A 27,500-nucleotide genomic window follows, 5' to 3' on the forward strand; every position below is an offset into this window, starting at 1 on the left:
AGTCTAACATGTGTCTGATTCACAGCAACAATATTTCCTCCAGTCCTCTTACATGGTCCTTGCTCTCTGCCTCCCATGGCCTTGTTGGGAGTCTAATCACAGTGCAGGGAGATTCAGTTCAAGTCTCAGCTCAGCTGCATGCCAGCTCAGAGGGTTAAAGCAAGGCATTTATTTTGGCCTCCTGTGAGCCTTAATTTGCTCACCTGCAAGTCAGCCTCCCTCTCAAGATCATAAGGATCAAAAGAGCTACGTGTTCACAAGTACTTTCTTGAGCTGGTGCCATTTGCAAGAGTGTGGTAATTTTATAAAAATGCACCAAGCATTGAATTGTGTTTCTTAAAATGTGTTAAATTTACTTAAGGTGTTTGCACTTATATGTACGTTTTATACCTCGATAAGCCAACTGTTACCTTTTGAGGGTAACAATTACCCTCAAAAAAGTAGAACTACAAGAAAGAGAAGTAAAAGGTAATTTAAATTTAGTTTGATTTATGAGCTGATGGTAGTATGCAGTAAGAAGCCACTACTTAGATAACAGATCCAGTAGTACAAGTAGCTATAGAAGGAAAACCAAGTACCCTCAATTTTATAGACAGAGCTAAAATCTGCAGGGACATCCCATCTTTCAGCCTAGCTTTGCAAAAGGAAAGCATGTTTAATGTAGGAAATTTGGGAAAGCATGGAGGAGAAAATAAAGACTGACTATAATCTCGCTCTTCCCCCACACAAAATTACATTTTCTCCCTGAATTACACATGGCTCTGGACTAAGAGGGACTGGCTGGTGAAAGTGTTCTGTATTTCTTTCCTTCTTGTCTACTTCTTAACAGACTCAGAAACTGAGAATTCTCCTATGCCAGATAGGGGTGGCAATGTAAGGACCGAGGGAAACCAGGGGGGAAGTATAACTGGTGAAACAGCTGGGATTGGCCATGCAATGCAATGATGAATAACCGCTGACCACTGGTGGGGAAAATGGGGGTCCTTAGGGAATGGTGTGAACTACGACAAACTCAAAACCTTGTGCCCCCCAGACTCCTTCGCTTCAACTCATTCTTCCATGTCTCCAATGTGGCTGGATCTCTGGTATTTTTTTCCCTTTAGTACTGTTATAGTTTTATTTTTTATCTTTGGTATCTTAATCTGTGGGGAATTAATTTTTACATCTGATATAATACAGGAGTTTAAATTAACTTCTCCCCCAAATTTTACCCATTCATTCCAACATCACTTATTCAATATTCTGTCTTTCCTCCCCTTACTGGAAATGCAAAATTGATTTTTGTATGTTGAGGTTTTATCTGCCTACTTTTTGTTTCTTTGTTTCTTTTTTGTTGAGGTATAGTTGACACACACGTTGATATTTTTTTAATATTGTATTTATTTATTTATTCATGAGAGACACAGAAAGAGAGAGGCAGAGACACAGGCAGAAGGAGAAGCAGGCTCCATGCAGGGAGCCCGATGTGGGACTCGATCCAGGGTCTCCAGGATCACGCCCTGGGCTGCAGGCGGCGCTAAACCGCTGCGCCACCGGGGCTGCCCACACATTGATATTTTTAAGAGAAGTTGAGCATCTGGAATTTTATAAGTCCCCAATTTTTAAACATTAGTGCCTCATTACTTTCAACTCTCTTGGCCAAGCTGAAGACCTCTATAGGCCAGAGGTGGCCACCAGTTTGCAACTTCTGCTAAAGACAACGAATGTAGGCAGGGTTCACTGGAAGTCTATGCAGGGATGTAACAGGAGCAGATTTGTAGTTCAGGAAATTCCTGAGGCAGCTGGTGTGAGGGAGAGAGAACATTCCAGATGAGGGATGATTGGTGCTCTAGCTGGGGCAGTGGAGAGGGAGGCTGAAAAAAGAGAGGGTGTGGTATTGCAAGAATTGATGCAGGGAAGGGCATGCTCATCGCATTGTTGCCAATAGCCCTGGGTACCCAGTGTTCAAGTCTGAGGAAGAAACTGCCTTGTTTAGAAACAGATGACCATGGAAGAGGAACCTCTTAGTATTAGAAATGCCACCTTCCAAAATAGCAGAAAGACTAAATTAGCCTCAGGTTTTAGGGCTTGAAGGTAGAGTCCTAAAGGTGATGAGACAGCAGGACCTACGGGCTGAGGAGCCTAGATCAGAAGCTGAGCATAAGGAAGAGGAATGAAGCTGAAACCAAGTCCTACACCCCAAAGGGACTAGAGATGCTCAATATGAAGAAGAAAAGGCATAAGGGAAGTGGGAGCTGACTTGCTGGCTCACTGATAGCATTTACTGAGGATCCACATGTGGCCGGGTTCCAACTGGGGCTAGTTTGGGGGGATATAGGGATAAGCCAAGGCAAATGAAATCAATGTTGTCCCTGCCCTGAGAGTCTTCTGGGAAAGATGGTGATTGCATAATCTCACGAATACATGCAAAGGTGCAAAACTGAGATAAGTGTTGGAAGGAGAGGGGCACCGTATTCTGAGGGCCCCTCTCCCCAGAGGGTGGCGACCTACACTTCCAGAGGAAATGATGATTCAGCTGAGGGATGAGTAAGCAGTAAAGATGTAAACAGGGGGAAGGAAAGGCTTTTAGGCACCGGGAACAGCATGTGCAAATACCTGACTCATAGGAAGGTCTGAGGAGGCTGGTGTGGCTAGAGCAGGGCGTAGGGGCTGGGCTGTCTTCAAAGACTGTCAGGTGAATGGAGAAGGAAGATCATTCTGTGTGGTCTGCAAATGCATCGTTCAGGGATGTTGTGATGTGCTTTTTAGTAGAGATTGATGGAGGTGTTTGGAGTTTGTTGTTTGCATTTAGTCCATTAAAATAAAAAGCTACCATTTATTCATATTTCATGTGTCTCCACTTCTATTCTACATAATTGTCTCATGGATCCACGAATAGCCTCAGTAAGCACGTGGTCCCCTTATCGCTGCTGTGTAACAAGCATCCCCTAAACCTTTGTGGCTTCAAAAACATCAATGTACGATTACCTCTTTTGACTGTGGAAGGGGCTCAGCTAGGTAGGTTTTGCTTGGAGCTTCTCATGCATCTGCAGTCCCAGGGTCCTGAGGCTGGAGTCATCCAAAGGCTGAGGCTACACTGGAATAGTTGGAAGAGAGGCAGAAGCATCTCTCTCCTCACAGCCTCTCCACCTCCCAGCCTGCTTGAGCTGCCTCTCTGCATGGCCGTCTTTGGCTCGTGTATTCAGTGGAGTTCTTCTTCCAGAGCAAGTAACTCAGGAGACACAGGCAGAAGTTGCCAGTCCTTACAAAGACTTGCTCTGGAACTGCCACAGTGTCACGTCGGCTGTAGTCGCCGGTCGCGGTAGTCACAAGTCAGACCAGATCCAAGAGGGTGAAAGATAAACGCCACCTTTTGATGGGGCAATGGCACACACAGGAGGGAAGGAAGCAAGGATGGCTGTGGTGGAGGGAAGCCATCCCAGTAATGACAATCACGGTCCCCATTTTACAGATGGAGACATCCAGGTGAAGAGAGAAACCTTCCCAGGATCACAAGACCACCAGCAAGTGGCAGAAGCAGGGTACAGATCCAGGTCAGCCTGACTCCAGAACATCCTGCATTTAATCAACCACTGGGCTGTCCCTTCAGTGTGGCAGGATGGGGCAATGGGAAGAGTCCTGGATTCCGCTGCCAGCACTGCCTCCGACTGGCTGGGTGATGTTGGGTGAGCCCCTGCCCGCCTGTGGGCCTTGGGCCCCTCCTCGGTGTAGGAATCTGGGGATCTGAGGGCCTGGGCGAGCAGGTGGGCCGCCACCGGCCCTCCCTTCCCTCAGCGCATGGGTATGTCAGCTGGGCGCCTCTGCCCTACGTCCTTCTCCTTCCCTCTTAGCAACCCTCCGGGGCTGCTGTGTTTACCAGGCTCTCCCCGACTTTCCTGTAATCAGAACCAGGAAGCAAGGCCTTAGGTCTCTCCCCTCCCGGCCTCCCCGACGCGGCCGGTTCCACTCTCTGCACTGGGAACCTCCCAGAGGCGGAGGCCAACATCTTTGTTATGCCAGACGGGGCACATCACACGCTGCTGCACTTGGCCAATAACTGCCGCGTCCATCAGGAGAGCACGTCCAACAAGAGCTCGGAGAAGCGGATCCGTGCTCTTGCTCGGTGCCAACTGCCCGACTGGCCGCCAGGCCGCAAACCCGCCGAGGCCAGGATCTCAGCCGGTCAGGGAACCAACAGTGCCGTCCGTGGCGGGCGATCAAAACATATTTGCTGGTTGCACCAGCTTTTTTTTTTTTTTTTTTAAACCCTGCCTTTCAATTCATTGTTTCCATTTTAGGATCCAGTTTATCCTCAAAAATATTTCGGTTCACTTTTCCTCTTTTGTCCATTCTAATTCCTTGATAATGCTTTTCTCTCCCTATTGGTTTTTTGTGAGTCTAATATTCCGGGCCACCCTCCCACCCCCACCCCCCAGGAACATTCTCTTTCAACTTAAGCCTTTGAAATTTCAGCTCGCCCCAGGTCTTCTCGTCTTCTTTTCAGTTTCAGCTAAAATGTAAGAATGAAAAGCTGTAAGGGAACTGAGAATCAGAACCCCTGGCCTCTGACTCAGGCCTCCCCCCCCCCATTATATTTCTCAGTTTCCCTCCTCACCGTGGATCTCAGTTTCCCCATGGGACCGTGAAAGAGCTGGACTATCAGTGGGTATCTTTTTAGCAAAGGAAGACCTGTACAACCTAATTTTACGCAGAAGCAGGAGACAGAAGGGAGTTAGGAGTGCGGCAGCCAGAGCCAGGGCCTCCCACCAGGCTCCTTGCTGTCTGAGGCTGCATTGAGGAACCCCTCGGCTCCACCGAGTTGGGCAAACCAGAGGGGCACCCCGATTCTGAGGCAGAATGATGCCTCCCCCTGCTAAGCCCCTGGACTGTCAAAAAGGGTCACATGAGCAGACACAGTCAGAGATGTGCACACACGTACATTCTAAAGAGAACCCAGGCCCCAGAAACAGCTTTGGCAAGCTTAGGCTTTTCTCATAGGGCTTCCTCATTTGTTCAAGTTTTTGCCATTTCTATTTTCATTTCTGGTTTCTTCTCACATCCTTCCTCTTCCCCCTTCAAGGAGTTACTAAAAATTCTAACAATGTCTACTTTTATATCCTGGCTGCTATCTGTTGCATGTTCTCTCCCCACCTTCACCCCTGGCCTCCATAGACAAGACTTATTATTAATATCACTCACGTTTGGTTAAATTGTATTTCAGCTTCTTCACCAGAGAAGGGTAGTCATGAGGAAGAACTCTGTGGCCATAACAGTATATTCTAGAAATCCGAGAGCAACACTTTTAAAAAAAAAAAAAAGTATTATTAAATTACACTTTCTAATAGGACACATCTCAGGATGGAGGGATGAGTAAAATAGACGAAGGGGATTAAAGTGTACACTTAGCATGATGAGCACTGAGAATTGTATAGAATTGTTGAATCACTAGATAGTACACCTGAAACTAATGTATGTTAATTACACTTAAAAAAATCATACTCATAGTGAAAAATCAAATAGAACAGATGAGTGAAAGACGAAAGTAAAAGCCTACTGTCCTGTCCTCCCCACCAGCCCCATCTCCCTGTCACTAGTCCCCTATAGTAAACACTGCTAACTTTCTGAAAGTCTTTCCAGAGTATACTTATGAAAATAAAAACTTATGCTATTTATACAGAAAGGTGATATACATACTACTTTTGTTTCAACCCTTTTCGTTTAGTATCTTAGAGACCTTTTAGAGATCTTTATCACACATATCTATCTCATTCTTTTGAACTGCAGGATAAAATCCATTGTACAGCCGTACGCATTTTTTTTAAAATTTACACAACACCCTATTGATACATATTTGTGTTGTTAAGTAGATGGCACACACTGTGGTTTATCAAATGAGGATATGTTATGCTGTTGTACAATGAGCCCTTATACTTTAAAATGTATTTTGGATATTGCTTCATACCAGCTGGTACAAAACTTCCTCTTTTTTTAAAATAATGGATTCTAGTTTTTAGAGCACTGCTAGCCTCACAGCAAAGTTGAGGAGAAGGTGCAGAGATTTCCCATACACCCCCTGCCCTACGCATATATATACCAGAGAGGTACATTTGTAGTAGTTGATGAACCTACATTGACAGATCATAATCATTCAAAGTCCATGGTTTACATTAGGCTTCATTCTTGGGGTTGCACAATCTAAAGAATTCAGGAAATGTACAATGACATATATCCACTATCATAGTATCATGCGGAGTAGTTTTCACTGCCCTAAAAATCCACTGAGCTTTGCCTCTTCATTCCTCCCTTCCCACTAACCTCTGATAATCTCTGGTCTCTTCATTCTGTCCCTAATTTTGGCTTTTCCAGGGTATCATATAGTTGGAGCCAAACAGTGTGTGTAGCCTTTTCAGATTGGCTTTTTCCACTTAGTAATACACTTTTATGTTTCTTTCATATCTTTTCTTTTTAAAATATTTTATTATATATATATATATATATATATATATATATATATATATATATATATAGAGATAGAGAGAGAGAGAGAGAGAGAGAGAGAGAGAGAGGCAGAGACACAGGCAGAGGGAGAAGCAGGCTCCATGCAGGGAACCTGATGTGGGACTTGATCCCGGGTCTCCAGGATCACGCCCTGGGCTGAACGTGGCGCTAAATCACTGAGCCACCCAGGCTGCCCTCTTTCACATCTTTTCATAGCTTAATAGCTCATTTCCTTTTAGTGCAGAATAAGATTCCATTGTCTGAATATGCAAGTTTATCCACTGGAGGACCCCTTGGTTGCTTCCAGAATATGAATAAATTGGCAATTATGAATAAAGCTGCTACATATCTGCATTTGCATAATAATCCATGTAGGTCAATACATTAATTTATGTAGCCTTATTTCCAGCTTTTATTTTCTTACTGCACTAAACAATATTATGTTAAACAGATTTTTGGTTTTTTTTATTATGCTAAACTGCAGTGACCATCCTTTTCATATATGTTGTACAGATCTGTGTGCTTAGGACAATACCTGCGTAACTGTAAAATGTGACGACCGCATATTCCTGAGTCCTGTTCCGACCCTGTTTTTTGTTTTTTGTTTCTAAGACCTTATTTATTTATTCATGAAAGATACAGAGAGAGGCAGAGACACAGGCAGAGGGAGAAGCAGGCTCCGTGCAGGGAGCCCAGTGTGGGACTTGACCCAGGACCCTGGGATCACAACCTGAGCCAAAGGCTCAACCACTGAGCCACCAGGCACCCCCTCAACCCTGGGTTTTTGTAAAGCATTAAATTTTGCCAGTGTGGTAGATCAGAAATGGTTTCTTCTTGTTTCTGGACTTTGCATGTAGATCCACTCACTTCCTCTCAGGCTCTGTGGCCCAGATGACCACCCCATATGTTCCCACAGCTTGTCACACGTCCCTCCCCCTGTGGCAGCCTGAACTCTCCTCTTGCTGAGCTCTGTCCTGTATTTTCTGACAGCAATAAACACAGTCCCTATAGGAAAGCAGCCCTTTCCTGGCAACCAGCCCCACAGTCACACACATTTGTGCATTTGATTCACCACCGGTCTGGGGGCAGAGAGGAGAAGAGTCCAAACTGCTTTACAAATGAGGAAGCAAAGACCTGGCACCAAGCAAAGAGCCATAGGGGCAGCACCATGTCACTCCCTTGCTGCCTTGGTTTCTTTCCTAATCCACCCCTCTGGCAAGGGCTGCTGGGCACGCTTCTGTGAAATGGTCTCCTTTATCCCATGGTGGGCTTTTTCCTGGACTGTGGCCTTCATGGCCTGTCCCACCCCCTTCCATGATTTCCTCCAAACCTCAACTCCTTATCCCGACATTTTGAGACTTCCAAAATACATAGCCCACATCTCACCTTACAGCTCCCCTACCCACGGGCCAGGTGGCATAACTCTTCAGGAATAATTGCTGTTTCTCAAGCACAGTTCAAAGTTTCCCACATCTTCATCCATTCACATGTTTCTTCTCCATGTGACCTGACTACCACCTGACTACCAAAGTCACGTCTATCCTCCACGCCCAGCTTATGGCCACCAACCGAATGAAACTCTGATTTATCTTCACCGTCTGTCACAAACTAACAAGACCAGGCTTCTGTCCATGCAGATCTATTTTGAACCTCTTTTATAGCCTTTATCACACACCCTGTCATATCATTATCCTCCTTATCTTCACCATGTTCCAGTAAATCCTTGAGAAGCAGCACCATGTTTAAGTGCTAACTCTGCCCCCCTAGGGCTTTCAGCAGGATCTGCCAGTAGTAACTAAGATACCTAAAACTCCCACACATATGGTTGTAACATAACACAACTGAAATAAGTTTATACAGCCTGGTATAGAATTTGCTTTTCTACCTTAGTGATAAAATACGGTGCAAGCTCCTGAGTCTACACATTTAGATCTACTTCATTCTCTTTAATGATTACCCATCATGATTATGTGTTTCCTCTGGTCTACTTAATCATTTCCCCTTTCTGAACAATTGGTTTTGTTTTGTTCTCCTTTACAAACAAAATTGAAACTAGACGTTCAGGTAAAACATCCGACATTTTAAGGAACACATTTCAAGCAAGGGAATTGCTAGATGAAAGGATATATACTTTTTACATTTTAGTAAATTCTACCAAATTACCCTCCAAACAGCTCTGTTAAATTAGTTCTTCTTTTTAAGAATCACCTTACTTTCTTGGCTAAAGACTCCTTGTTATCTGCTGCTCGCCTGCTCTTTTGGAAGTTTTCCCTAGGCCTCCTCCTCAGTGTTTACCTGGGGAGACAGAGTACCGAGCTAGTTTCCCTAGCTCTGTCACAGTATTTACTCCATTACATGGAAGTGAAGTTCATGTACCAACCTCCCTTCCCAGCATCTGAGTTTCTTAAAGGCAAGGACTTTTGTTCACTTGTTCACTTTGTAATGTTCCTCTGCTACTTTAAGAATGTCTAGGTAAATGTGTGTGTGCGTGTGTGTGTGCACATGCACACGTGTCGTGAGCACCTGCCCTCTGTATTCTGGTCTCTGTGTTGGAGGGTTGGGGACATGAAGATGAATAAAGTAATATTAGCAAACAAAATGAAGAGTAATAATAATATGGGCTAAGTGCTAGTGTGTGGGGTGACACAAAAGCAATAGAAGAAGCATCTAATCCAGTCTCATAGTTAGCAAGTCCCGCTGAAGGAAGCTGAACAAGCATGAGTGTGGGCATGTGTGTGTATGTATGCATGTGCACGTGCATATGTGTGTGTATTGGGCGTAGGGACTGGTACAGGAAGAGGGGAGAAGGCAAGGGGGTGGAATGGAAGAGCACTAGGAGTGGAGGAAGGGATGTGGGAAAAACCCAACAGCTCATGGCCAGTGACTTCCAACTTTTGACATCCTCTCTTCTCTTTTTAGAAATTGTGACCAGGATGCTTGGCCCCAAATCTTGGTCACTTGGCCTTTTTCCCATAAGCATTGGAAACTGCTGCCTCCTGACCCGAACAGTCTGGTAAAAGTCAGTGGCAAGGCTCTGACAACCAGGGCGCTTCCGCCTCTCCAGCTTGGGCATGCAGTCCTTGCACTGGCTGGGCTTCTGCATCTGAGTCCTGCGATTGTGGATCAGGGTCAGTCTTCCAATCAGACAGAACTAGGTTTGAAGCCCTTCTGCTCCTTTTACCTCTCACGTTAGCTGAGGTGGGCTGTGATTTCTTTAAACCTCCATTTTCTCATCTGTAAAATGGGGATAAATGTGTCTGCCTCATAATGTTACACAGAAATGAGAAAAGAGGAGAGGATATGTATAAGGTGCTACGTCCAGCTCCTATAATTAATACACACACGGTTAATAAGAACTGTGCCTGCTGTCTCTCAGACCCCTTGACAACCACTTGGCTTGGATGCTGTCCATCGATTCAGCCTTCTTATTTGACAGATTGAAGACCAGACTGAGACCCAGGGAAGGACAGTCACACAGAGGTATGAGGGCCAAGACAGGGGTCCTCTCCCTCTGGCCCCTGGACTTGTTTCGCTGCCCCCACAGTGCTTAGCCCAGCTGGGGTATCCGGATATCCTCTCATTGGTGCAGTGAGATCTTTCCCTCTGTGCCACCCAGCACAAGACACTGCTTTGGAGAGATAAGACCTTCCTCCTCTCCTGAACGGATCAAAGGCAATTTTCTTCCTCTGCCCTTCTTTCCTGGCCACAGCCGGCTTTATTTTCTCTCTTTATTCTCCCTTCAGCCCTGCTTCATGTCCTCCTCTGCTCCAGTTGACATTGCTTGATCCCCACATTCATTTTACTTCTTGCCTACAGGGCCACCACACATTCTCAGGCATTTTCTTTCCTGAGGCTCAAACACTGGGAGGTCTGCACTTAGTCCTTCAGCCCAAGAGGCTGTGTATACAATCTCCCCGTGGTCGGTTTCCTGAGTGCCATAGCTAACAGAACTTTCCACAGCTTCTCTGACTTTGATACCAGTAGTGAATTTACTGCTTACTTTGTGCTTAGCTAGTTCTAGCCACTTTGCAGATATGAACTCATTTATTTCTCCTAACAGCCCCATGGGACTGTGAGACACTATTACCAACAATTCCAATATGCAGGTGAGGAGTTTGAGACACAAGATTAAGTAATTGTTCAGGGCTATACAGCTAAGAATCAGAGTAACCAGGCCTTCAAACCAAGCAGTTGGCACCAGAGTCACTCCAGAGCTCCTCTGAGGATCAAGCTGTGCCGGGGTCATTGCTAGCCGCATACCGATTTTGCCTCTCCCCTCCCTGGCTTATATTTCTCTCCCTTTCTTCATCAATCACTTGCACAAAAACCCTCATCCTTACAGCAGATGCTAGGAAATCCAACCTAAGACATTTCCCAAAAATCCATACCCAAGGCTGTACTACTCTCAGTAGAATGATGTATATGAAAGATTCTGTTTCCCTGTTAGATCAATTTATTTTTTCATTTGAAAGATTGCCCTCGGAGAAATGAATACAATGTCCTGAAATTGGAGGTATGCTGGAAAATCCAGGAGATGATGATGAAGATAAACACTTTTTTGGAAACTCTGTGCTAAGTTCCTTAGATGCATTATTTCATTTAACCACCAAAGGCATCTTCTGTGGGTACTGCAGTCAGAGAACACTTTCAGTGTAATGACAACCACTGGCAGACCCATCACCTCAAATTTCTTAATCTCCTAATCATGATAATATTCTAACTTCTATTTTGATGTCCAGTCAAAACCGCAAATTCCATATGGCCATATCTGAATTCATCACCACTTCCTGTCCTACAGACACTTAGACTACTGCTCTCCTTGTCTAGTCCCTGCTGGGTGATGGCCCTGATTCCTCTGATTCAACTCCCCAACTCTCAGCCCATCCAAGTTATGCTGACCTTTCTACTGTCATGTCTCCTGGTTTTCTCCCTTCCCCTCCAAACCCAGTTTTTCGTGCATTCTTTCTATTCCCTCGACAACCATTTCAGGGATTTTTAATCCTCATTTTACAAAGAATCACTCTGAGACCCAGAGGGCTTAAGCACATTGCTTGAAGCACTCAGCTGGTTTAAGGTCAGAATCACCATTGGAACCCAGACCCATCTGGTTCCAAAACCCATGCTTTTTTCTATCACAGTGGTAGATCTCATTAGCACAAGTCTGGGGCTGAGATCCCTTTAGGTGGAATAAGAAATTATTTTATAAATACTTTAGTAACACCACATTAAAAACAGTGACTACTATTAAGAGTGATCCCCTTTTCAATTTTCTTTCGGTCTTTTAAGATAGGTGGAGAAAGCCTCATTTGGTGCTAGAAAACCATTATTATCTCCCCAGCACTTGCTAACCTTCCTTTTCAATAAAAAGAGCAAGCCCCAGGCTCAGAACTTTGGCAAGCAGCAAAATCTAGCTAGAATTTATTAACATTGTTTTGTTTTCATGGTTACCTTCTATTTATGGCAGATGACACCGGTTTACCACGTGTAGCATTGGCAGCAACACAAAATTTTCTTTAAAAATAAATGTATTTGGGTTTTAGAAAGAAGTCAATGTCAATAAAGTATTCAGCAAATAATGGTACACCTGCTAATTGGAATGGCAAGAATCACAATGGTGAACTTTGGCGTGGGGAAGGGAGCATGGCCAAGTTGTTTTGTAGAGTATTGATGGGTTTTGCCTGCCAGTGCCTCGGTGGCCTCAGAGTCAGGAACCCAATTCCTCAGTGACCCTCCACTTGCTTCCTTCCCACAACAGGCTCGTTCAGCTTAGAATAGAATAGGAGGGTCTTAGATGTCACCCAGGCCAACCTCATGTCATGGATGAATATTGAGGCTCAAAGAAAGAAGGTGACTTGACTAAGGTTATTTATAACATGATAGCTGTCCTGAGCCCAGAGCCTGGGTCTCCTGATCCCCCATCCATGTTACCTCCTCTGCCCCAACCTGCTTCCATCACACAGAAGTATTAATCATCACACACCATTCATTCCCTATCTGCAGGAAACTCCAAGCAATGCCACTCAGATTCAGCCAAAGAATTAAGCCCTATGCCCTAAGGCATCCCTTACATTGCATGTAACAACTTAACCTCTCTCTTAGAGCTCTAGGTGGGTAATAGCTAGGTACTGTTCTTGGGAAAATTAGTAAGAAGCGTCACTCAGTTTTTGCAGGGTTAATTCTCTTATGAAGTCCCAACTGAGAAGAGCTGGTAGAGATTAGCCTCTTTGGAAGTCTTCAGGCCAAGTAGCCCTTCAGAGGACCAACTGAAGTCTCTCCGGCTTTAATTTAAGCCATCTCCCCTCATTCGGTCCCCCTGAGACGTGGAGAATTTATTAGCATGTCTCTCATAAAACGCTAGCACAGCAGGAAATTAAATTCATCCGGTATAATCAGCCGTTCTGAAAGCTTTGCTGGTTGCTCTGCTTACTTTTTGGTTGCCACGGTGACTGCAAATTGATTATTTGAGGACTTGTTCTATGATCATTCCAGGTATTGATGTTAAGTTTAGACATTGACAGACCCAAGCATGAATAGGTTTGCCCTGATGGTAAAGGAGACTCTGGACCCAAAGGAACAAGGGCTATTTAAGCTGAAAGGAAGGCTCCGGAGATCGCCAAGGGATTCTCCCAAAACCTTGAGGACGGTCTTGGGGAAGAAAAAGGAAACTTGTTTTGAGTGGCCTCAAGGGGGCAGACTTAAAATCCCTGGGCCGGAGCTGCAAGATGTACTGCAGTTCACTCTCTGCATAGTCAGAAATATACAGTGGCAGGAGGATGTGGGGAGCTTGCCCTTGCTAGAGCTGAGAGTTTTGGTGGATGCCTTGTGTAAGGGGCTGACCAGACTGTGAGATATTTCACTCAAAAACCAAAAACATTCTACCCAGCTACATAACTCGATGGTGACAGTAATTAAATGGAATAATGACTGAAAAGTCATTTTTCTTTCTTTTTTTTTTTTAAGATTTTATTTATTTATCCATGAGAACACAGACAGATAGAGAGTCAGAGACACAGGCAGAGGGAGAAGCAGACTCCCTGTGGGAAGCCCAATGCGGGATTCAATCCCGGGACCTGGGATCATAACCTCAATCAAAGGCAGACGCTCAACCACTGAGCCACCCAGGTGTCTCCATAATCATTTTTCTTTCTAAGGCACCAAGTTTTGTTCCTGTTTTCATTCTTTTTCACCAAAACTCAAATTACAAGCAAATTGCTCATTATTCACATTCAAAGGGGCCTTTCACACATAGCGCCCGATAAGATAAATGTGCATTCTACGGGCACATTTTGATTCAAAAATAAGGAAACAGTAAGAGTTATCTCTTCTGCAAGGGAGCACACGGAACATTACATTTAATTTCATTTAATGTAAACTTAATGGGGTGAAGGTATACAGAGAGAATATTAAAGACAAGACATTTAAGACCATTATTTAGAAAGAAATCTACAGATGTTTATCTGCTCAGGTCATAGAGATGGAAGGAATCTCATCTAAGCCAAGAACAGGATAAGATTTTCCTAAGCTGTCCAGCTAATGGTGTGAGGACATTCCCTGGCACCAAAGAACCTTACTCCTATTCAAACATTTGTTCAGTAAATCAAAATGTGTTTTGCTTTGTTTCTGTTTGGCAGGCAGGAAACGACAAATTAATGTCTTAAGGGATTGAACAAAATATGTAATTAGACACTATCAATCACCATAAAAGAGCCTGCTTTTTCTTACATCAGATCAAGGTGCATTTAGACTACTAAGAACTTCCAAGTTCAGCTGAAGCATTAAGTCTCTAATGCCACGAGCCCAGCAAGCAGGGCCAATCAAAGTCCTCTGCTGTGAAATGAAGTGACTGCGTTGGACATATGTAAGGCGGGGAGCAAGCCTGGATCTTTTTATCTTGCCTGCCACTTTCGACTAGACACTTCTTACTTCTGCACTTTAGTTTCTTCATTGCACCATGGAGGGAAATGAACTAAATGATCTATTGACCTCTTTCCCATTCTAACTAACTCTCTCTACTCCAATTCCTTTTTTTTTTTTTTTTTTTTTTTTTTTTAAGATTTTACTCAAGACACAGAAGGAGAGTGAGGCAGAGACACAGGCAGAGGGAGAAGCAGGCTCCATGTAGGGGGAGCCTGACACATGACTCTATCCCGGGTCTCCAAGATCAGGCCCCTGGCTGAAGGTGGCGCTAAACCGCTAAGCCACCAGGCTGCCCAATTCTAAAAGGAGGTCAGGAGAAGACTCTTGGTGTGAAAACAGCATCTTGAAATTCCTACCAGCTTGGTGATGAAGCAGAGAGAAGGAGAGAGAGGGAGGGAGGGAGGGAGGGAGGGAGGGAGGGAGGGAGGGAGGGAGGGAGGGAGGGAGGGAGGGAGGGAGAAAAAAGTGGTGAGCAGGGGCTAGGAGAAGAGAAGGAGAGATTGTCCATTTGGGAAAGATGATGGGTAAAACCATCGTTGGAACCTCCTCGTTGACATAAGCCATCTTCCCTTTTTGATTTAGTGTTTGTGGGTTTTTTTAAAAGGTGTTTCCCAAAATATTCAAAGTTAAACTTTTAGATGACTCATGTGTATATCTAAATGATCAATTAGTGTTTATCCTAAAAGGGCTTTCTTTGTTCTTTTTGTTGTTGTTGTTATGGGAAGGTTAAACAATACGCTTATTTATTCCATAGCTTCGCAAACAGGAAGGAGGTTTTAAAAGGCTTGGTTCCACAATTTGGGCTAGATGTATATTTAAAGAAACTGTGTTGCATAACAGACACTGCCGTTTCCTAAAATGCATCACACCAGAGCCAATTTTGGAAAACGCAAATATGGGGTGGGTATATTTTGAAAGCTATGGGAGCATAATAGATCTTTACTTAATATTTGCACCTTTATGGGAAATATTTCCTTTTTAAGGCATTTGTCTTGCAAAAACCATCTCTGGCTGGTCAAGGAAGTTAAAGGGAGCATTGCAGGTTAAATTTTGTTTCTGAGCTTTACTTGGACAGTAAACAGCCAAGTTAACTTTTGTCCTTAAGTATTTGTTCTATTCGAGAAGACTGACAACACATTCTAAACTTACTAAGTGACCTTTATATATTTCATTTATAACCCACATTTGTGTGGTGCATACATGTGCAAAAGCACTTTCACATTTATTATTATATATTCCATTCTCACTCTGCCCAGTGGGAGTGACTTTATTCTCCACTTAGAGAGGGAGGAAATTAGGCTCTCTCTTTTTGACTTGCCTAAGGAAGGTGAGCTAGAAAGTGCTAGGACAGGGGATCTGGAACCTGAGTATTCCAATTCTGGTTGTAGTCTCTTGCCTGGCCTCCATTCCCTTCTGCAAGTGATAGTAAGTACCTCGAAAGGATTAAAAGATGAGTTTTAGAGTCAAGAAGACCTGGGTTCACCTCCTGCCTCTGGCACTGCCTGGCCCCGTGCCCCTGGGCAAGCTATTTTTCTCTTTGAGACCCATTTGTGAATAAAGCTAAAAATAGTGCTCCCCCCACCATGGGACTGTGGGAAGGATTAAATGGAATAATGCATGAAAAGCACATAGCAGAGTGTTCCCTAAATGTTAGCCATTGTTATGTTATTATGTAATCTACAAAGTATGTTTGGTTACACTGCCTGAAATACTTTTAGTCTTTCAAAGAAGCTACTAATACATGTGAAATCAAATCCTGAAAATTAATTTCTTCTTAACAGTCAAGTCATATGCCAGATGCAAAGGATAATATTTCATGGACAAAGACCCTAGTCTGAAGGCTTGGTATGACTTTTTTTTTTTCTTTTTTAAGGAGAAATTCTCTTCTGTCCTGTGGTTTCAAAACTTTCTGAATGTTAACACATTCTAATGGTCTGAGCCATATGAAACAGCCACTTTTAAAGTCAGACGCCACAGAAGAGGGGCAATTTCATATGGCTCAACCCGACAAATCAACACACTACCCGGCAGACTGAAAGCATTTTTTTTTTCTAGTGGCAGCGGGATTGCTGAAGAAGATGAGGTTGAAAGGAAAATTATTCTATTTTCAACTCATTTTCATTCCCACAGATGACGAGGGAGTGATAGCACACGCCCAAGAATCACGAATGGAAGCCCACGACCCTCTCTCCGGGTCCCCAAACCCGGGCCTGCATACCCCAGCTCCAGCTCCCAGTGAGATCCAGAGGGTGCAATGCTGTGTCCCAATGCCTGCCAATTCCCAAGGAGGGCACCCAAAGTGCTTGACAGGGAGTGTGCTAAGGAAATCGGGCCGCTGTTGAAGTCACCTCCTGTGGTCCTGCCAAATGTTTGAAAGGGAATGTGCCTCGTGTGTGAGTGTGTGTGTGTGTGTGTGTGTGTGTGTGTGTGTGTGTGGTGAGGGGAGGGGAGGGGGTGCTGTGCGCCCCAGCGAGGGGTTTGCGGTACCTGGAGGGGGACGTCCGAGTCTGTGGCTCTCTGCCTGCCTCCACGTGAGCGCCTAGCGTCCTGTTTACTTGGTTCTGTGCTCTGGGTGCTCCTGGGTTGGCTTCTTGGCCCGGGCTCTGCTGGGCAGGGGTGACTTTGTGCCCGTGGGCTTCTGTGTGCGCGCGCACGAGTGTGCTTGGGGGGTGCGCCGGCCGGGCGTGTCTCCGCAGAAGTCTGAGCCTGCCTGTCGGGGTGCATGTGTGCCTGTCCCTGCCTGTCGCTGCTTCTTCCGAGAGCGCCCGGGCCGGACAGGTAGCGGCCCCCAGGGAGCGCCCAGCCCCGCGCGCGGCGGGGGAGCTCGCCAGCCCCAGCCGCGGGCCTCCGGGCCCGGCGCCCCCGGGCAGCGGCCGGGCCCCGCCCGGGCCGGCCCCGCGAGCGGGCGGGAGAGCCGAGGGGAGGGCGGGGCGGGCGGGCGGGCGGGGCGGGGCGCCCGGCCCCTCGGGGCCGCCCGCGCGCCATTGGCGGAAAGTTGGCGCACGTCACGCGGAGGGCAGCTCCCTAAAGTCCGGGGCGCCTAACGGGCAGCGCGCACTCCGGGGCGGCTTCTCCGGGGCGAGCGCACGGCACCCCGCGAGCTGGATGAGGCTTCCCGGCGCCCGCTCGCTGCCCGCGGCGCCGCCCCCGAGGTCCGCCCGCTGAGGCGCCCGCGCGCTCACCTGCCGGCCCGCGCGCCATGGGCCAGCCCGCGAACCGCAGCGTCTTCTTGCTGGCGCCCAACGGGAGCCACGCGCCGGACCAGGGAGACTCGCAGGAGCGGAACGAGGCGTGGGTGGTGGGCATGGGCATCGTCATGTCGCTCATCGTCCTGGCCATCGTGTTTGGGAACGTGCTGGTCATCACGGCCATCGCCAGGTTCGAGCGTCTGCAGACGGTCACCAACTACTTCATCACCTCCCTGGCCTGTGCTGACCTGGTCATGGGCCTGGCGGTGGTGCCCTTTGGGGCCAGCCACATCCTCATGAAAATGTGGACCTTTGGCAACTTCTGGTGTGAGTTTTGGACTTCCATTGACGTATTGTGCGTCACGGCCAGCATCGAGACCCTGTGCGTGATCGCGGTGGACCGCTACTTTGCTATCACGTCGCCCTTCAAGTACCAGAGCCTGCTGACCAAGAATAAGGCCCGGGTGGTCATTTTGATGGTGTGGATCGTGTCAGGCCTTACCTCCTTCTTGCCCATCCAGATGCACTGGTACCGGGCCACCCACCAGGAAGCCATCAACTGCTACGCCAAGGAGACGTGCTGTGACTTCTTCACGAACCAAGCCTATGCCATTGCCTCCTCCATCGTGTCCTTCTACCTACCCCTGGTGGTCATGGTCTTCGTCTACTCCAGGGTCTTCCAGGTGGCCCAAAGGCAGCTCCAGAAGATCGACAGGTCAGAGGGCCGCTTCCATGCCCAAAACCTCAGCCAGGTGGAGCAGGATGGGCGGAGCGGGCACGGACATCGGAGGTCCTCCAAGTTCTGCTTGAAGGAACACAAGGCCCTCAAAACTCTGGGCATCATCATGGGCACTTTCACCCTGTGCTGGCTGCCCTTCTTCATCGTCAACATAGTGCATGTGATCCAGGATAACCTCATCCCTAAGGAAGTTTACATCCTCCTAAACTGGGTGGGCTATGTCAACTCTGCTTTCAATCCCCTTATCTACTGCCGGAGCCCTGACTTCAGGATTGCCTTCCAGGAGCTTCTGTGCCTGCGCAGGTCTTCTCTGAAGGCCTATGGGAATGGCTACTCCAACAACAGTAACAGCAGAAGCGACTATGCTGGGGAGCACAGTGGATGTCACCTGGGGCAGGAGAAAGACAGCGAACTGCTGTGTGAGGACCCCCCAGGCACGGAAGACCGTCAAGGTACTGTGCCTAGCGATAGCGTTGATTCGCAAGGGAGGAATTGTAGTACAAACGACTCACTGCTGTAATGCAGCTTTTCTACTTTTTATGAACCCCCTCCCCGCAACGAAACACTATACAGACTATTTAACTTGAGTGTAATAAATTTAGAATAAAATTGTATAGAGATGTGCAGGAGGAAGGACGGCCTTCTGCCTTTTTATTTTTTATTTTTTTAAGCTGTAAAATAAGAGAAAGCATATCCGAGTGATTGTTTGTTGTACAGTTCAGTTCCTTTTTTTGCATGGAACGTGTAAGTTTGTGTCTGAAGGGCTTTGGTCCCAGAGGACCTGGGGCTGCTATGTTTTGATGACTTTTCCGTGGATCTACCTCATTGATCAAGTATTAGGGGTAATATATATTGCTGCTGGTCATCTGTATGTGAAGGAGTCTTTTCTTCCTGCACCCTTGCACTGGAGGATCTTGAGTATCTTGGACCTTTCAGCTGTGAACACGGACTCTGCTGGCCCCTCTTATTTGCTCAAACAGGGTGTTGTTGTAGGCAGGGATTTGAGGGGCAGCTTCAGTTGTGTTCCTGAGCAAAGTCTAAAGTTTACAGTAAATAAATTGTTTGACCATGACTTCATTGCACCTGTTTCTCCAAAACCCCTTGACTGGAGTGTGGTCGCCTCCCCCCACTGGAAACCGCAGGTAACTATTTGTAATAAATAACTGCCCAGGGACTTAATATGGAATGATACAGGAATGGCACGCACTGATTGCTTAACCCTTTCCTTTGCCTTTGAATCTGCTGCTGCGAACCTGTATCTCCCTCAGTGCCAGTGCCTCAGAGCAGTTGTGCCTGCCGTCAGCATAGCTTGTCTCGCTGGTCCTATGGTGATGATTCTGTGTTGTTACATCAGAAACACTGACTCACAGAAACGGAGTTACAGGCATCTGCTTTGTCCCTCCACGCGCCCCCACCGCTCACCTTCTAGTCCTACTTGTTTAACAGCTGCTTATGTCATATATTGGCTGCAGATCTATATATAGTGGAGATCTTCGTACTGTGTCAGGTTTGGCATTTTAAAGATAAAGGAAGAAGCTCTTGTGCACAAGCTACCCAGACAGAGCCCTTGTCATTCCAAGGGGAACCGAAAAGGGCCTTGGTCGTAGGGAGAAAGCTGGAAAACACTTAACCGATGAATAAATACCTCATGACCTCAAAACGAGATTGTAAACCTTCCTCCTCCTTCTGTCTGTCTTCCTCACTTCGATATAAAGCCAGGCTTCTCAGCCTTGGCACTGTTAACATCTCGGGCCAGGTAATTTTCTGGGCGGGGGCCTGTCCTGTGCATGGTCAGATGTTCAACAGCATCTCTGGCCTCTACCCATCAGATGCCAGCAGCACCCCCTGAACTGTGACAACCGAAACTGTCTCCAGACCTTGCCAAGTACTCCGTGAGGGGTGAAATCACCCCTGGTTGAGAACCACAGATCCAAGTTTCCAAAATCTAAACAGGGCAGCCACTTGATTTTGCAGAGCATCCGAGAGGGATTTTCCATGGTTCACTGGGTTAGTGTTGGACCCCGGGCCGGCGCTCTTCCCTCCACTCCTCCACCCTGCCGTGCTGCCTTCCCAACTCACCTTCCAGCCGCCCCGACACTGACTGTATTTGTGGGGATGTGCATTGTTTGGTAGGGTTTATCCATGCAGGCGAGGCCTGTGAGTCTACTGCTTTTTTGTGGAGAGATTCTAGTACTGTTAAGAGGCACATGAGGGAAAATCACAAAAGTAAACACATTTCTTCTCCCACCCCCTTTCTATTTTTGCCCGTGTGTCTGAGCCAGAGCTTGGCCCAGGTTTGACCGAGTGGACCGTCCTCCTTGGCAACGCCAGCCTGGAGAGGATCGGCCTGCAGGTTCATTGCCATTTCACCCACTCACGAAGCCGACTCCACTTCTCTCTTCCCTTCTGTCCCAGCCAAGGTCCCCAACCAGAGAAGCTTTGGCTTCCTCTGCTTCCTGTCAGCGCAGTGATGGGTGTCCGGGTGCACACGCAGCTCTCGGGAGAAAGCTAGGTGCCCGAGTTTTCAGGACGTGCCGTGGCAAATTGGAGAGTGTGTGTGTGCCCTTCAGCGCTTTTACTTTTTCTCCAAGGGCTTTGCTGCCTCTTCTCACATTCTCCTCCTGCTCTGGGCCCCACACCCAGAGGTGCGGGCAGCTTCTCCAGCCAATCTTCACCCTTCTGGTGGCCTCACAGGATCTCGGACTTGAAAGAGCCCATAGAAAGCATTTGACATCCAAAGAGACGAAAAATCTGTGAGGGGGAATGACCTGCCCAAGGTAAGAAGCCAAGGATGTCAGAGACGGGGCTGCAGCCGTAGAACCCAGCAGTCAGCTGTTATTCCTGGAACAGATGTCTTCCCTCCACTGCATGGCCATTGACTTCTGTCCTCGCCCTCAATGGTGGCAGCTTTCTCTCCCTGGGGCTGTCACAGAACAAACCCATGTCAGTGGGTGTTACTGCTCTCAGGTCCTTAGCGCAGAATTCAGGCAATGACCAAATAACCACAATAGGGATAAGAGAAAGAATTGTTCTTTTACCCAGCAAGAGTCTACTAGGATATCCTCAGCGTTGGGGAGGCGGGGGGGGTGGGGCAGGGAGGAGCGGGGAAGAGATGCGTGCTTCCTCAACCCACCAGGAATTATAAGCCACTCCAGGTAGAAATTTCAAGGAGAAAAAATGTAAACTTTTCTGTCACTGTTGTAAGTCCTGTGGACAATAAACGTGATTAACAACAACAACAAAAAAAGTTGTATCTATATTCTTTTGGCTAGAGAAGCATCTAATATAATTTCACTTAAAATTTGGGTACAAGGACGTTTATCCATATTCGTGTTCCTTTAGGAATCCTTTAATATAAAAACTTCGATGAGTTTTAAGGGTCTTGACAAAACAGGATTTTACGTACTGCTCAATCCCTTGCCTTCTGTCATCTTTTGTTTTGCGCTTTGAGTGGGGGGAGGCAGGCAGGCGTTTGTCAGTGTCCCTCTGTCCCTCTGTTTGCTGACAGGTTGGTTACATAAGGTTTGTGTTGGATTCATCATCCTAAAGTTTTCTTTGCCTGGACAGCAAGTTCTCAGAGTCTGTCAAGTGAGAACCTTATCCTGAGATGCAAGCTGACAGGTGTGCAAAGTGGCAGGCCAGGGTGGGCCTCCCCACTGAGGTCACTCTTGGGGGGAAGGAATCTGGGGAAAAAGGAGCTGGGAAGTGGGGACTCTTGACACGCAATGCTTAGAATATTTCTGATGAAACTACTACCAAAAGAAACTCAGGCTAGATCGATCAGGGCCATTTATGCAGCCCCTACTGTGTGCAGCATGAGAAGAGTATACACTTATGTAGCATAAGATTAATAATACTAAACAGATCCCTTTTCTGGAATCTTACTAAATGATCCAGACAGTTCTAGACACCTTTTTAGGCATTACATCATCTTGATAGCCTTATGATGTAGGCAATATAATTGTCCTCTCTTAACAGATGTGACAACAGAGGCTTGGAAAGATTAAGTAACCCTCCAAAGCCTCACAAACCAGCTAGCTGCAGAGTCAGGACTGGAACCCAGGTCTCCGTGGGTCCAAACCCATGCAGACCAGGAAGCAGCACAAGGCAGCTCATAATCCATGCCAGAACGGGCATAAGAACTGGAAACGCAATACCTCGGTGAGAGAAGAGGGAGGCTGCTATGGGCTGGGGCAGGGAGGAATGTGCCCTTCGAAGCATGTGACTGCAGGGTTGCTGGGGACTGGGACAGGAAACCAATCACCCAAGTGTCTAGTTTGTTTCTCTGAGTCTTTGCTTTGTCTTTTCATCGAGAATTGGGCAAAGGTGAAAAGAGGATTTCACACTTGAAAACAAGCATGGGCTAGAGCAGAAATGCAGCCTGCCTCACATCCTGGGAAATCATTTTTGGTTCTGAAGTTGGGAAGTTCTCTGAAATGGAGCGGGAACCTAGACCCGATGGGAAGTGAGGCAGGACTAGGCGGCCCTGGAGGTGCACCATCCATTTGGAGCTATCGCATTCTAGGGCAAGGGAGATAGTCTTTGGACAGCAGAGAGCCATGGATGCACTTGGAACGAGACTGCACGGACAGCATAATGTCCAATAAGTTCCACCCTGCTCTAATCCCTCCTTCACTGACAGTGCAAATATCATTTGAAGGAGGCATTTTTGAAATACCTAAGAGAACAAACTTCCCAAGCACTCTCAAGGGCTTAAGAAATACTGGTATCTTATGAATAATAGGAGGCAGGGTGAAAGAGGCTGGCACTGGGAATTCATGCCGTTAGGTTCCAGGTCTCCACTCTCTCTCTTTCTCTTTCTCTTTCTCCCTCTCTCTTTCTCTCTCTCTCTCACGTTGGGTCAGGCAGTTCTCCTCAGTGGACCTCATCTTGCTCGTCTGTAAAATCACGAGGCCAGTGCAGGTGGTCTCTAAGCTCTGCTCAGGTATGAGTTTGTATAACCATTAATTTAGAAGCTAAGTAGAGACACGAGTTTGTAATTCTAATTAGAATTGATGACATTTGTCATATAAATAATGACTGAGTATCTTGGGGGTGGCCAGCTGGCAGAGGAGAATGTTGTGAAGACCTATTTGATGTATGATACCTGCCTTCAAATATTTAAGGACCATCTGGGGAAAAGGAGCATATCAATTTTACATGAATACCGAAAGGCAAGCAGAAGCTCAGAGGAAGGTCGATTCCCCGCTCAGGTGAAAAAAGACTTTAAAAGTGAAGTGGGTTATCTATCAGAATAGTGAGCTTCCTGTCATTGGAAGCATTCGGAGAAGCCCAAATAAAGCTCTGTGTGGTGTGAAGTACAAAGGGTTCCTGCACAGAGCAGGAGCTGGACTAAGCTCCTTCCAAATCTGTGCCTCCATGTCCTTGAAAACAATAGACCTGAATGTTCTTAAAAAGTATTCAGACCGTTCCCTAATTCCAGCTGGCCTTCTCCCCAATTCCTCTGGATTTCAGAGGTTTCACTGCATTCCTAAACAGGAAACCTCCGGGGGAAATCAGGATCTCAACAGTCCTTGGCCATGGGGGGAAATCCAGAAATAGAGAAATAAGGTTAAGCAGTTTTCCAAACTATTAGACCTTTTCATCAGCTGCTCTTCCCATGCCTTTTGCAAATGACCTACTAACTCCCAGAGAGAGAATAATGAGAGCTGCAAAGTCCTCTCTGCAAAGGCTATTACATACTTCTCCACCCTCAGAATCAGTGCACTTCCTGTAGTTTTTCCGTCACCCTCACAGGGCAGGAAGAAAGGGAGGCAGGTCCCTGGAAAGCACGGAGCACTTCAAAGCCCTCTGGTCCAAGAGCCTAGAGACCTGGGGTCTCTCACAGCCCAGCCACTAACCAGTAGGGCCACCTCGAACAGGTCACTCTCCTTCTCTAGACCTGTTTTCATCATCTGTGATGAGAGATAGTTTGGTTTCCATGAATCTTGTGTTTCCTTTTTCCAGAATTCTGTAAGATTTCAGGAAGTATTTGATGCGGCACATCTGGCCGCAATGCTTTTATTTCAAAAGCACATTTTATTTTTTTTCTCATTAGAAGGGTAATAGATGCTCTTTGTAGGACATTTAAAAGTATATGAAATCACAAAATGAGATAAATCACACATAACATTAGCACCTCGAGAGAGCCATTCTTATATGTGTCGTGTATGCTTCCAGTCTTTGTCCTAAGCATGGCGATGCAATGCGTATAGGTATATTTTTAAACGAAAATGAATTAGATTATGAATACAACTTTGATCCCACTGATAATAATTTTGCAAATGCCTCCTTGAATATCTTTTATATATAATATAATCCAGGTATCATAACTGGCCTGACAATAGAAGCGGCCAGCAGTTTTCAAACTTTAGGGGTACAGAGGACCATCACTCCCAGAGCATCTGGATTGGGAAATCTGAGCGGGGGCCCAAGAATCTGCATTCTAGCAAGTTCCCCCAAGTGTTTCTAACATTCTAAAGTTCCCTTGATCCCCAAGGATCACATTCTGATGAATAAGTTTACGGAGATAAATTCTGTCATTTATACAGAATGTCCCCTCTCTTCCTTGCTAGTTGACAAAAAGGTGTTGCCGTACTTGTCTCTTTGAAAGCATGCTTTCTGCAAATGGGCTCTAGTTGCTTTCAGGGCATAATCACTAAACTCCTCGGGTGAGGTTCTTGCTGCATCGTTAAATGCCTCCAACCCAGCCAGTTGATTTATGTTAAAATAAGTCCATTCAAGTTACATAGTGACCAATACCTACTATATGAAAAGTATAACAGCAGATTTCTATCCACAGAGCACCTCTTGGGAGAATAATGACTATGAACTCCAGAGGGATACTATGAACTTGGTATCATGCTTGGTGGTTTTTGCGAGTGATCTCATTTAGTGCTTACCCTAACCCTACAGAATGGGTACAATTGTGTTTCTACCCATTTTATAAATAGGGAAACTGAGACTTGAAGGGGTTAACTAAGTTGCCAACAATGACACAGTCCACTGGAGTGAAACAGAGCCCATGTGCTTCACTGCTAGGATATGCCGTCTTCCCCCCTTGTGGGGTCAGTTAAGAGAAAAAGAAGAAGATGATGAGAAGGCATTTTTATTTTTATTTCATTTTTTAAAAGATTCTATTTATTTATTCATGAGAGGCACAGAGAGAGAGGCAGAGACATAGGCAGAGGGAGAAGCAGGCTCCCTATGGGGACCCTGATGTGCGAACTCCATCCCAGGATCCAGGATCACGACCTCAGCCAAAGGCAGATGCTCAACCACTGAGCCACCCAGATGTCCTGAGAAGGCATTTTTAATGGGCATGCTTTGTTTTATTCTCCAGAGATTCTTTCATGAGGCCTGATTAATTTCTGAGCCTTGCAACTGAGAGGCAAACCCCTGCCATCGAGGGTAGGCTGTGGCTAAGTATGAACGAGAACACCAGATTGCCCTGAAAGCGGGCAGCACCCTGTCTTTCACCATCATTCAGGCAGTGTTTCTGAGCTTCCCCCACCAGGTAGGAAGCAGAGGTGGGCCGCCTGGTACCAGCACATTGGTTTGCGCTGAGTCAAATCCTGACTGTCATGGCAGGAAGCCCGTGACATCTGGCTTTGGGGTGCTTTTCCCATCTCTCTGCCCAGGTCTGTACTCGTATCTGAGGCTTCACCTTAGAGAATATCCAGATGGCATGGGCGGTGAGCAAGCCCACTACTTCCTAAGTGTACTAAGAAAGACCAGGTTCTAAGAGGTGGGGTCGGTGACAAGGTAGCCCAGGCACCAGGAGAGGACCATCTCTCCTGGCTTGTTTTATTATTATTTTTCCAGTGCTGAGAGGGGAAGACTGGTGTTTCTAAATATATTCACTTCTTCAGGAAGAGAAAACAGTGTTTAAAATCACAACAGCAATACTCATGACAAAGCAAAATTAGAGTCCTAGGGAACTCTTGCCTTCTTTCAACTGTAACTGCCTTTGTCTGGAGAGTTTTCTTCATTGGACCCATTCTGCCTCTGTTATACCGTCTAGTGTTCCTCTTTATTTATAAAAATCCTATTAGATAGTCTTAAATACTGCAGACAACCCTGATAATCTGTTGGTGGGTTTTCATTGTTTTCGATTTGGTTGAGAAGTGCCCACAGTGCGGAGATGCATTGCCAACTCAAGCCTGTTCTGCTCACAACATTCAGATTTCTTTCTTGTTTCACTTCTGTGTCTCTGTGATTCCAAATAATCACCTGGCCTCCTCAACCTAACAGAACTGAGGGCCAGCCTCAAGGGCCTCAGGTGGCCAGCCTTAGAAATCTCTTTCTATAGGATCGTGGAAGGGTTAGTGATGTCAGTATAGGTAAGAGTTTCTTGGCGCTATTTTATTTTACTACAGTGGGTCCCAAAAATGATTTGGGGGAATTTCTGAGAAAATGCACATTCATGACCCCTGTCTCTGAGACTCTGATCTCACAGGACTCTGGTTGGGAGCCAGCAATCTGCATTTTGCCACGACGACTCCCAGAGGACTGCAACGCTGCGACACAGGTTCTCTGAGGCAATTTGGGGACCTAATGCTAGCACTGTCTTCCCTTCCCTGTCCTTTCCACTGAAGAACACAAAATGTAGGCATACAAAAGAAATGATCCTGTACAGTTGCATACGTTCACACACACACAAAAATCATCCTATCAAATAAACAAATAAACAAATAAATCGAATCCTGATTTTCCTGTGTTGCCAAATAAAACAATGTAGATGAAAACAATTTGTATGTGATAAAGAATTACTCTGACTGACAATAAAATGCCTAGTCCCAAACCCTCTTCAATAGACCAGGAGGTAGCAGCACAGGAAGACAAGGGATTTTGCTGCAGTGATAGACTACTACTCCAGTGCTCCTTCCTCCCTGACACCAAACCTTGGTTAAATCAAGCTATATTAAAGTCTATATGAATCTATTTGCCCAATGTACATAAACCCTCCTACTTAGAAACCTGATGGGGGTCCCACCCATGACAGAGAAGAGTATGATTCATACATATTGACCCATACACCTGTACACACAGCTGCACACACCCAAATAAACACACACACACACACACAGAGTTTTATGTTGATGCCTATACCTATATCAACATAAATCCACACAAGCGCATTTCCACATAGCTATATGGCCACATAGACTCAGACCTAA

General features: G+C 46.2%; 1 protein-coding gene and 1 long non-coding RNA gene across 2 annotated transcripts; one reads left to right on the top strand and one right to left on the bottom strand.

The window, feature by feature from the left end:
* Positions 1-1,369: 1,369 nt before the first annotated feature.
* On the bottom strand, positions 1,370-17,252 carry LOC129509329 (uncharacterized). Its single transcript, XR_008664337.1, has 3 exons — positions 16,882-17,252; positions 5,179-5,278; positions 1,370-4,489 (listed from the first exon to the last, which is right to left on the bottom strand). It is a non-coding gene; the product is annotated as an uncharacterized LOC129509329 (long non-coding RNA).
* Positions 17,253-17,464: 212 nt separating this feature from the next.
* Positions 17,465-21,382, top strand: ADRB2 (adrenoceptor beta 2). The gene is made up of 2 exons (XM_055324760.1): positions 17,465-19,463; positions 20,913-21,382. The coding sequence occupies exon 1, from the start codon at positions 17,594-17,596 to the stop codon at positions 18,839-18,841; it is 1,248 nt and encodes a 415-aa protein (XP_055180735.1). The 5' UTR covers positions 17,465-17,593; the 3' UTR covers positions 18,842-19,463; positions 20,913-21,382.
* Positions 21,383-27,500: the final 6,118 nt, after the last annotated feature.

Source organism: Nyctereutes procyonoides, unplaced genomic scaffold, assembly GCF_905146905.1.
Source record: "Nyctereutes procyonoides isolate TBG_1078 unplaced genomic scaffold, NYPRO_anot_genome, whole genome shotgun sequence".
NCBI classification, from domain to species: Eukaryota; Metazoa; Chordata; class Mammalia; order Carnivora; family Canidae; genus Nyctereutes; species Nyctereutes procyonoides.